We start from the raw sequence: 11847 nt of genomic DNA on the forward strand, positions 1-11847 counted from the left end.
TCTTCAAATTTGGTGAGTGTAATCTTAAGGCCTTTCCTAAAGGCGCCGGGTGGCGGTGGCAGGGGTGCGAGGGCCCTTTTCATCGCTGCTTGCAGCTTTAATATTTTAAAATATTAAATAAATATTAAATAATTCAAAAATAATTATTAAAATAATTAAAAAAATATCTTATTATTAGTAGCATTATTATTATACTTTATTATATTATTATTTATACCTTTATTATATTATTACATTAATTTTTCACAGAGCATTTTCTTGAAAAGGAACGTAGAATTTACGTATAAATAAATTAATCATTTTTATGATGTAGGGCGAAAATGAGCTCTTTGAAAGACCAGCAGCCGCCATCTTTGTCTGGTCCTGACAGGGTTAATGTGATGAGATATTAACAGTGAGGCCTGTAGCTTCGTGTGCTGCGATGTTCAGTGTGCGTCATTGGTTTGTGTGATATGGTCAGCTGGACAAACGTGGATAAACGTGCGGTTTCTTTAATAAAACAAACAAACGCAATTAGTTTCTGTTACAATTCGTACAACAAAGTGCTGCGTCATTGTCACTTCACATGACTGAACGCGGGAGACACTGCAAACGTGTGATAAGGGCATAATATTCACAACTTTCCCGAACTCTGACCTTTCCCATGATCGCTATGGCAACGTAGAACAAGCCGGGAACGAATTTCTGGTTTACTTTAGCCTGAAGATACTGCTATCAGAGAGCAAAAAGTATAGAAGTACCAAGAGGCGAAACTCAATAGAACGTTCCATTGCAACCAGCTGGGGCCGGTTTCACAAAGCTATTTTAGAGTCTATAGTGTTAGACAAGTCTAAAATTTGCTCATAGTCTAGTCTAATGCAAGTTAGACTGTTTCACAAAAATAAAGACTGACTTAATTTAGACCAAAAAAATTAGACACCTCTTACCCCCAGGCTAACTTAGGTCTAAGACTCTGTTACCTTGGCAACCAGCAGTAACAATCAGTTACATTACAAACTGCCAAAAGAAAAGGGAAAATGGCTAATAATTTAAACATTTCTTCTTACTACATTCCCAAGTAAAATGTCCTTGTAACTGTTAGGGCCGTTACATAGTCAACGCGAGCAACGATCGACGATTCATACGCAAGCGTCACGGGCGATGTGTGAAATGCAATACACCGTGACTGCTCAAACAGGGGGTAGTAGAGTCGTAGTGGAGTCATAGCTCTGAATGCCCGTCTATTTCGCTTCAAACGCTCGCTTTATACGCGTGTCCTATTCGCCTTGGACGCGCGAATGGATTCAAAATGTTTAAGCGTCGAACTAGACGCCATAGACGCGAATTTGACGCTCTATTCGCTTTTGGTGAGAACGCTGCATAATAACAGGCTGCGATGTCAAGATTGCAATGCTGGAATGTGTGTGTGTGTGTGTGTGTGTGTCAGAGAGAGAGAGGCACGGGCGCGATCGAACAGTGGTAAAAAACATACTCCGTCATTTATACTCCTCCAACAAACACATATTTTCGGCTGGGGTAAACTGCACTGAGCGGTTGAATGCGCTTACTCGATCCGCCATGTTTTTTGTATTGAAAAGTGTCTTATTTTACCCAGAATGCATTGCAGTGTAGTCCTACTTAAGATAGTCAGAGTCTTAAGTGCTTTGTGCAACGGTCTGATTTAGATGTCTATCTGAAGTCTGACTATCTACTATATCTAAGCCATAGTCAAAGTCTATCTTTGTGAAACCGGCCCCAGGGGGGTAATTCGGCGCTCGAATTCCTTACCACCCCCGGGCGCCGCCATTGGCTAGCGGACCCCCACCTGCTGTTAGCATCCCATTGACTCCCATTCATTTTGGCGTCAGTCCAAACAGACACAGTCCAAAACCTCATATCTGGAAAGTGGGAAGAGAACCCCAGTTTTGCAAATCTCTCACTGTCTCCTGTTTTACTTAATATGTTGTTCAGTGTCTTTAGGTTTGTTTTCCTCTGTCTTCTTTGTTTCTGCAGATTCTGTAGAGAATAGTTGAATAAACCTCAGCTGTCCAAAGCTGTCCAAAAATAATATCTCTCCTCATCCTCTGATCTTCTCTCACCTGAGACTGTGATCAAGGTTTCTCCTTCATAATCCAGAACTCTGTATGTTCCAGTGTCAGTGACTGTAAACTGTTTTTACTCTCACATTCTTCATTCTGACAAGCAAGGATATTTTTTGAGAGTCTGCTTAAGACATCTGAAATGTCTCTGTCCTCAAATCCACACGACAGGGTGGCGTTTCCTCCTTTCTTCACCGTCACAGATCGAGGAGTGGTTTCTACAAACACACAGAAAAATATAATGGATTTTAAACACCATACGTGTCTAAATCCCAGCGGATTATTCTCACTTTATTCACAGTTAAGGCCTGATCCACTTTAGGACAGTATTGTGTATTGTGGCCTTTCAGAGCTTCATTCATGAACAGGGGAAGATCAGAATCACATCTGCTAAAATACTGCAGTCGCAGCGAATTCCTGAACTTTATTAATTCCTGTAATTCCTGAACTTTATTAATAGATGAACTGAATGATGTCATGTCAGTGATGTAATATATGCTGGGTAATTTCCATAATTGACCACAAATGTCAAGCAAAGTCACTTGGTGTAAAACAGAAACAATCGACTGGATCAACAGGGAACTGATAATCAAACATTGTTACAATTTATCAACAGAAATGATACTGACCGCTATATTTGATACAGCAAAACAGCAGCAGCAGAAGTTTAGAAACCCTGATGATAAAAACAGAAGAGCTGGTTTATGTCACAGATTCAGACACACATTCATACAGGGATAAAACGCTTTCATGAATGGTTAAATATTAACAATGACTGATAAAATGATAACATGATAAAATGTCAAATAAGAAACATCAAACTATAATCTGAATCTTTGTTTTTTATAAAATGATTCCTGTGTTATTCTGAAAATGATCAGTCAACTCAACTCAACTTTATTTATAAAGCACTTTCAACACCACATGGAACCAAAGTGCTGTACAGAAGGTATAAAAAGAGAAAAAATAAAAACAAAAACATAAAAACAATGCAAACAAATGATACACAACTTACAAAGCATTATCAAATGCTAAAGAAAACATATAAGTTTTAAGCGCACTCTGAAAAACACCCAATGAAGGACACGTTTTTACAGACAGAGGAAGGTCATTCCAGAGCCTAGGAGCTGCAACAGAGAATGCCCGATCACCTTTACATTTTAAACGGGATCGCGGAACCATGAGAAGCAATTGATCATTTGAGCGCAGAGATCTACTGGATTGACAGCGGCTGATTAAATCAGTAACATACTCAGGCGCTATACCATGCAGAGACTTAAAAACATACAACAACGCTTTGTATTGAATTCTGTAGCGTATAGGTAACCAATGTAATTTAATTAACACTGGAGTAATGTGCTCTCTCTTCTTAGTACCGGTTAAAAGTCTAGCAGCTGAGTTCTGAACGAGTTGCAAACGGGAGAGAGAAGCCTGACTCACACCCAAATACAACACATTGCAATAATCCAAACGGGATGACACAAAGGCATGAACAACCTTCTCCATATCGTCAAAAGAAAGGATAGATTTCAATTTAGATATTGATCTAAGATGGAAGAAACTATTCTAAATGACACCATTGATTTGCCGGTCAAATTTAAGCTCCGAGTCAAAAATGACACCAAGGTTCCTCACGCTAAACATTTTTTTCCCAGGAAACAACCCCAGGCAGTCATCATTCACACACCCCTTATTTCCAAATAAAATCATCTCGGTCTTATCTTCATTTAATTGGAGAAAGTTATTCGCAAGCCAACACTTAACTTCGGCCAGACATGGCAGTCATCAGTCAAACTCAATACACAAACAACAGGCTTTAGAAATTCACAAGCAATCTAATAATTATCTCTATAAATTAAGAAACATCATCATTATTGATTCATCATGCCGATTTATTTCCGCGTCACTATATGAGGATTAAACAAACAGAAACACTAGAACACAAAACAAGTTTATATTTAAAAACTCACATGGTTCTGCAGGGACTGGATCTTCAGATGTCGACAGTTGTAATCCACAGCTCGTCCAGGAAGATGGAACAAAAACACAAGTATCCCGTTATCGTGTGTCATCGGCTGAATCCCCCGGGAAATCCCCATCATAATGGTGCCAGTTTTGACCACACACCAGCTTACTGGTGGATAGGGGTGTAAATATTAATCGATTCGTATCGATGCAGCGATTATACAGCCGACGATTCGATGCATCGATGCGTCCGCAAGAGTATCGATTCATGTGTTTATTTTGCCGCCTGTCTATTTTCAGCGATCTGCTCCGAAAAATGCGTACAACCTACTAAGCTGCGGGTGGCGCTAACCTCATTATTGTCTTCTACTTCACACCGCTTCACATGCGTTACTTACGGTCAATCTATGTTCACACACATTGTTGAGTCTGACTTTCAAGAGCGATGGATCCCTCAGAGCGAGCTGGCAATAACAGTGAAATGTTACACACTCCAGTCGGCGTCAAGTCATGGGTGTGGATGTATTTTGGCTTCAGGAAAACAGATGGAGCAGTGGTAAGAGATGTTGCCGTTTGTCTGATTGCGCCCGTTTCACACATACCCCGTTTGCAATGCGTATGCGGTGCGTATTGTTTTCAGTACCCGTGTTAACAGGTCAGAGCTTTCACACTGCACGCGGATGCGGTCCGTTTATCCGTTCCAGTTGCAGTGCATATACAGCAGTGCAGAGATCGTTTCCGCACCGAGTCTATTTCTGCTGTGCTGCACGCGCTGAATTAAAGTGACAGCGCATGTTTTGTGGTCAAAATGAACACAGATTGACATGAAAATGTAGTAATTTCACCATAAATGAGTTTAATTAAATAAATTGTACTAATCTCACCATAAATGTATTTAATTTAATTCTACTATTTTTCACAGTCATCTTTTTTACTTTAAGACCGGGGTAAAGCAAGGAAAACTACAATTTACCTCAACAAGGCGACATAATGAACAACATTCATTCGTGGAGGTGGAAAAACAATTTCTTTGTGACATGCAATTGTATTCTGTATATTCAATAAAAGGCAAATTATATATTATTTTTGTTGATTTATTTGAAACTTAATAGATATCATGTAAAAATCTAGTATTGAATCGTATCGAATCGAATCGAATCGTATCGCGGGGAATTCTGAAGTATCGAAAATAATCGAATCGTTGGCATAAGAAATCGGTATCGTATCGAATCGTCATGTAGGCTCCGATTTACACCCCTACTGGTGGAGAGGAGACAGTGATGAAGTCAATCAGTAAATGGGGATGATTAGGAGGCCATGATGGACAGAGGCCAAGGGGCAAATTTGGCCATGGGATTTTTAATGACCACAGAGAGTCAGGACCTCGGTTTAACGTCTCATCCGAAGGACGAAAAAGACATTTATAATGTAACAAAAGATGCCATTTCAAATAAATGCTGTTCTTTTGAACTTTCTAATCATCAAAGAATCCTGAAAAATACAATGTATGACGGTTTCCACACAAATATGAACTGTTTTCAACATTGATAATAATCATAAATGTTTCTTGAGCATCAAATCATCATATTAGAGTGATTTCTGAAGGATCATGTGACACTGAGGACTGGAGCAATGATGCTGAAAATACAGCTTTGATCACAGGAATACATTACATTTTACTAGATATTCACATAGAAAATAGTCACAATATTTCACAATATTACTGTTTTTTTTTTTTATCAAATCAATGCAGCTTTGAGCAAAAGAGACTTCTTTTAAAAACATTTTAAACGTTTTAAATCTTATCGATCTCAACTTCTGAACAGTAGTGTATATTTCATTTTATTTTGTATATTTTTTTTTTTTTTAAATATTAAAACCAAAACATGGCATTGTCTAGTGTGCAGGTAAAGAGGACCTCCACATGCTTTTACGGGTCTTCAAGTGCCTTATGTAGTGCCCTGGTATATTTGCCATAGTTGCCCTTTTGGCTCTGCTGCTTTGTCACCCTCTAAATCCACTTTAGTAATTTAAAAGAATATTAGTTTATCTCTCTTTGATGTATAACATCAGACTGAAAATGTATGGATGTATATGTTTGTATGTATATATATAAAATTCTTTATCAATTTTTAATAAACAGTATATATTTATGCATATGATCAAATATATTGTATAAATTGTATATTGCGAGACTAACTAAACTAACTGCCCTTAAACCATTTGTAACCTGCCTAGGAGACCGACTGAAATAGAGAAACTGAGGCACAGAACTGAAACATAACACACCCATCCAAACATAAACTCAGATTATAACAGTCTTTGAATACAGATGTATAACTGATTCTTGATTCTGGCACTGTTTGTGAGACTTACTGCAGGAGTGAGTTTACAGTCTTCTCAAATATTAAAGTATTAAAATGAGGTTTGAATTTCTTTTACATCAAATCATTTTCTGAACGTGCATTGTGCCATTTTAGCCAAACAAGCATTTATGTCTTTAGAAAGGCAAAATGTTTACGGTAACATTACACTAATGTAGTGTTCCTGTAGAGTACGCTAGTCATTCTCAGGGAATGCATTAATGGAGAAGACAATTACTTTTGAATGCAATATAAGTCACTTTAGACCAGTGGTTCTCAAACCTGTCCTGGAGGACCACTAACACTGCATGTTTTCGTTGTCTCCCTAATCAAACACACCCGATTCAACTCATCAGCTCATTAACCCATATGAAAACATGCAGTGTTAGTGGTCCTCCAAGACAGGTTTGAGAACCACTGCTTTAGACCATCTGCCACATGCACTAATGTAATGAACAATCTGATGTAAAGTGTTGTGCAAAACAATGTGAAACTACAAGGTTCAGTTTAGAAAGTCTTTATTGCTGATATTTGACCACAGTTTCAGCAGAAGTTCAGGAGTCTTCAGAAGAATCACAAACCTACAAGAATGAATGAGATAAGTACAACTACAAAAGTGGGGTGCAAATGTCCTGATCATCTGGTTAGGCTTTATCTTTTTATGATATGACCGGCTGACTTTACAGATTTACATTACAAAACTGTTGTATGACATGGTTTGTTAGTTTATCATAGTATGATGAATAATTGCAATACATTTGATCTTCTTGCTGTTCTTGTCATCCTCTTAAACCTGAAAGAATAAACAGATTTAGTTGATCTGCAGTGTGACAGTCTGAGTTTTTGATTGCGATCACATCACCTTAATCGCAGCAGAACATGCGCACGTCATTGAGAGCGGTGTCGTCTCCGTCTCCCTGTGACGGTTCTACCCGGGTCTGTATGCCGCAGATTCCTGTTCCTTCACAGGTTGGGCTCCAGTCACCCAACGTGCCCCAGTTTGAGCCGTGACCTTGCAGCACTTCACCTCCACTGCATTTGAAACTGGAAAAAAATCCAGATGTGACAATATTATGATAAAATATGTAATTGTGCTGTTGGATTGAATGTCAGTCACATGATCACCTGCAGCCGACGGCCTAATCACTGCAGCACGACTGCGAGTGTGATATTAACTAAGCTACTGATATGGGAAAACTAGAGTCCTTAAATAGCTAAATAAACCCAGGATGGGTAAGAGATGGCGTAAAAGGTTTACACGGAGTAAGAGATGTTATAACATGCACCACAAAACTCACTTGAGGATGTTTGCGGCCGTATCATCTCCAGATCCTTGGGAAGGTTCAACTTTCAGCTGGAAAGCTGTGAAGTACCCAGGACATCTTTGAACCTTTCCCCAGTCACCCCAGCTGAAGAAAACACACAAAGAGGTTTCCTGATCAAATCAATCATCATTAAAGAAAATCCTCAACTTACTTAAAAGCTTAAACACTTAATGCAATAATTGTTAATAATCTGAGTCCATTACCCTCCTACGGTGGATGTAATTGAGCTGAACTGCTTTATGTTTTTGAACTGATCGACACAGAAAAGAGTAATCCCATTGAGCGCTGTATCGTCACCACCAAAAATAAGAGCCCCTTCCACCTTAAAAGAACAAGACAATCTTCCGTTTGAAAGAGGTAACTTTAACCCAACCCATAGTAACATTTATCTCCATGCTCTTTAATGGACATGAACTTTAGAAACCTGGAATTAAATGACAAACAGCAACTCCACAGTTTTCAACCTTTGAAGCACTCATCCAATACCCTGGTAATCAGAGTTCTTGCAAGAGCACAAGTTGAATTTGCTCAGCGAGTTACTCTGGCGTCGAGTCATGATGCTCATTAAATATGCCCCTCGATCCGAGCTGCACCAATCACAGCGGGTTATCTGATATAGGCGGAGCTAAACAGATGACGACAGCGCTGTGACGTCAAAGTCATTAGTAAACATTGCAAGATGGCTATGGATGAACACCAGTTGTTTGAAACGGCTTTGGCCGCTACAATGAACGAGTTAGACTTGGCTTTTTATCGAAAACAGGAACAGAAGACGCCGCTCAAATCCTTCCTTTGCAAGAAGGGCGTTTTTGCCGACTGGATACACCAAAAGTCTAATCTACCAGATAGCTCCGCAGGTAGCGAAGCGTATGGGATTTATTGTGGTGATTGGTTATAGCGTTATCCTATTGCGTGCACTGAGATTTTCAAATGCAGGCTTGGTGCCGCCCCTCGAGCTGGCCGATTTTCAGTATTTGACCCCAGACCTATTGATCTTTTAGATTTAGGTCTGGATTTCCAGGCTACTCATCCACCCCCATACTAGCAAAATAATCAATGCCCAACTTACCTTCAAAGAAAACTCTGCAGCATATGTTCCACTTGGACACATTTGCACAGGCCCCCAATCTCCCCACTTCATCCCATTCTTCACCGTCAGCTCAGATCTGTAAGATCGGTCGGCGCTCACATGCCCAATAATGGCTAGCAATGAAAACATCATGGAAAAGAAGTGATGCATTGCTACAGCACTGGTCTGAATACTGAGAATTATATTAGTTTTTAGATAGACTATCTGCAGAAAATGATAAAGCAGAGACAATATAATACCATAAGGGAGAAACCTCCTATTTATACACAAGAATCATTAACCAAAGTACTCAAAGATCAACCCCTACCATATTTGGCATATTAAGAAATTATGTTTTATTAACAAAGTTCGGGAGGAGCACATTAACATAATAAAGATAATCAAACCTAATTAAACACGTGTGGAGCACATTCAGTTAATCAACTCAATCAACGAGTTAAGAGGTATATGGGACATTCTACCAGAAACGTACATTATCTGTCCTTGAATTGTTACAGTGAATAAAAAAGTATTTCATCCAAAAATTTCTAAAACTGGCTCATAGTTGATTTCTGTGAGTTGTTCTGTAAAGGAATATGTCATTCATTAGGTTCTCAGATATTTTTTTCTTTATTAAAAACACTTTTGAAAATTACAAATCCTGTCCATGCCCTTGTCCTCAGCCAAATTGGAGCTACAGCTTTCATAGTTTTGTTATGCTACAAACTGTTATTTAAAAAAAAAAAACTCATCAATAACAAGTTTAAGCTGTTATCATTCACATCAACTGATCAAAAACATAAAATTATATATAAATTCTACAAATAAATTCTATTTTACAACTGTCCCCATGTTTTGGTCAGTCCTGTCACGTTTACATAAAACTCTACATAAAATGTGTGAAATACACCTTTAAGGGTATCACTCAGAGGAAGTGACATCATTTGACCCAGGTGAAGCTTACATTGATTAAGGCTGAATTGTTTCATTGAATTGTATGATTTTAAGCTTGTTTTTGTATGTTTTTTTTAGGAAGACGAGCTAAAGGGTCAGGCCCTGTCACGGTTAAACATTCCAGAAAATAATGAAAATGTTTTAAATCCAAAACATGTCTAAAAAGGTTATTGAAATTCCTTGCTTGCATGTTAACAGTTTTTATGCTAGCATGCTAGCAGGCTGAGTAATGGCAGTTTACAATGGCCAACCGTCAGGCCCTGTCACATCAGGCCCTGTCACATTCCTGTGTGACACGGCCTTACAAATTAATGTTATTGTTCTTTTTTATTACATTTATTGCATATGTTATGTATTTAACGCATGCAATAGTAAAATGAAGGCCAAGGTGCTTGATTTTTATACAACTGTGGCCATGGAAGTGATTTAAACACCTAAATTCAATTATTTGGAGGGCTGTCCCAATACTTTTGGCAATATTATGTATGTCCTTGGCTGAATTTTACCATAGTCTAATATTACTTTAACATTAAAATTATAATAATAATTTAAAAAAGAAATGCCAATCAAAACTTAAATAAAGAACACAAAACATAACTTTTTCTGCATCATCAAAATCCATAAAGTCAGTCCTGTCACAGTACCGTCAGTCCTGTCACGCCATGGTCAGTCCTGTCACACAGGAAATTATGATAAAAGTGTACTATTTGAGGAAATATTAATTAATTAATCTCTTTAACTGTGTAGATGAAGGTGGGGGTATATATCCACTACTATGTTTTTATAAAAATCTCCTATGTAAAGGTAGTTATTTTACAACTATATGAGTGCCTGCGGGTATTCTGTGATTTTGTGTACTACAGTTGACCGAAAAGTTACTTATATTTCTTAAAGGAATTATAAAACCATGTTAGATACAATCAGGGACATGTGATCAATAAGAAAATGCTATCTGTATCAAAGAAATTCATTAGGAAACCATTCTAACATATACAAATTTGTCTGTGACAGGGCCTGACATTTTAGGGGTGAAATGCGTATAAAAATGTATTTTATTTAATCATAAAAACATGCTGAGATGGGATGATATGTGTTTCTCATAGTTTAACATGTCCTCCATATGTCTCAACGTTCAGATTTAAGAAAAATATATTTTTTTCCCCAAGATTTTTTAAAGTGGAAATGTACGTTTCTGGTAGAATGTCCCATATATATACAGCAGATGATCACGCTTTGTATGGGGCGCCGTTTGTAAAGCGGCTCACGCTGAAAATAACAGCAAAGTTGTCACATTTAGCTTCAAACAATGTTTAAAAAACTGGTATGAATTTTTGACGGTCACTTTTTAGCACATTATCAACAATATTTGTCAACTTAGATATATTTAAAATAGTTAAATCTAAATATTAAATGTTACACATATGTTAAATCTAAATGCTAAATCTAAATCCAAATGTTAAATCTAAATCTAAATCTTAAATCTAAATCTAAATGTTAAATATAAATCTAAATGCTAAATATAAATCTAAATGTTAAATATAAATCTAAATCTAAATCTAAATTTAAATCTAAATGTTGAATCTAAATTTAAATCTAAATTTAAATCTAAATGTTGAATCTAAATGTTAAATCTAAATCTAAATGTTTCGGGTGAAACTAAATATTTAACTAATATGCAAATTCAAAATGCCGGCAACTGGGAGTGCCAAAATAAAAGCACGAAGAAGTCAGTGTGTGTTTATAGCATGGTTTAGTGTCAAATAACGAATAAAAACCATCTCATCCGAGGAATGGTCTCTCTTGGACATAGATTATCGTAATAACTACCTAAAATAATAAACACGTTTGGAGAAACTGTATTTGAAGAGTTGGCTAGTGTCACGTTTATGAAAAGTGCGGGACTTATGACCTGTAGGCTGCAGCCATAATAGCCAGCCACGAGGGGGCTCACTTTGACTGAATGTCATGTCATCACTCTGTCATCATATACAAATACAGTTTCTCCAATCGTGTTTATTATTTTAGGTAGTTATTATTACGATAATCCATGTCCAAGAGACCATTTCCTCGGATGAGATGGTTTTTATTCGTTA

At 37.5% G+C, this 11847-nt stretch overlaps 1 protein-coding gene across 5 annotated transcripts; it reads right to left on the reverse strand.

The window, feature by feature from the left end:
* Positions 1-200: 200 nt before the first annotated feature.
* Positions 201-9095, reverse strand: LOC309511407 (vitelline membrane outer layer protein 1-like). 5 transcript variants are annotated; one of them, XR_014210596.1, is made up of 7 exons: positions 8801-9095; positions 7935-8053; positions 7705-7815; positions 7269-7450; positions 4049-4212; positions 2708-2754; positions 201-2296 (listed from the first exon to the last, which is right to left on the reverse strand). XR_014210596.1 is itself a non-coding variant. In XM_082186644.1 (6 exons), the coding sequence occupies exons 1-4, from the start codon at positions 8969-8971 to the stop codon at positions 7270-7272; spliced, it is 582 nt and encodes a 193-aa protein (XP_082042770.1). In that variant the 5' UTR covers positions 8972-9094; the 3' UTR covers positions 6912-6987; positions 7163-7199; position 7269. The 5 variants fall into 5 exon arrangements, 3 of the variants coding, with proteins under 3 accessions (XP_082042769.1, XP_082042771.1, XP_082042770.1); XR_014210595.1 differs by lacking the exon at positions 2708-2754; XM_082186644.1 differs by lacking the exons at positions 201-2296; positions 2708-2754; positions 4049-4212 and adding exons at positions 6912-6987; positions 7163-7199 and having other exon boundaries at positions 8801-9094.
* Positions 9096-11847: the final 2752 nt, after the last annotated feature.

The sequence above is a fragment of the Leuciscus leuciscus genome, assembly GCF_965113295.1.
Source record: "Leuciscus leuciscus genome assembly, chromosome: 12".
Classification (NCBI taxonomy): Eukaryota; Metazoa; Chordata; class Actinopteri; order Cypriniformes; family Leuciscidae; genus Leuciscus; species Leuciscus leuciscus.

Excerpts from the sequence above, each read along its gene's own strand:
- LOC309511407 (XM_082186643.1), bottom strand. The coding sequence starts at position 8,971 with ATGCATCACTTCTTTTCCATGATGTTTTCATTGCTAGCCATTATTGGG. Across the intron at positions 8,054-8,800 it reads CTGCAGAGTTTTCTTTGAAG|GTGGAAGGGGCTCTTATTTT; the intron begins GTAAGTTGGGCA and ends TGTTCTTTTAAG. Across the intron at positions 7,816-7,934 it reads ATTACATCCACCGTAGGAGG|CTGGGGTGACTGGGGAAAGG; the intron begins GTAATGGACTCA and ends TGTTTTCTTCAG.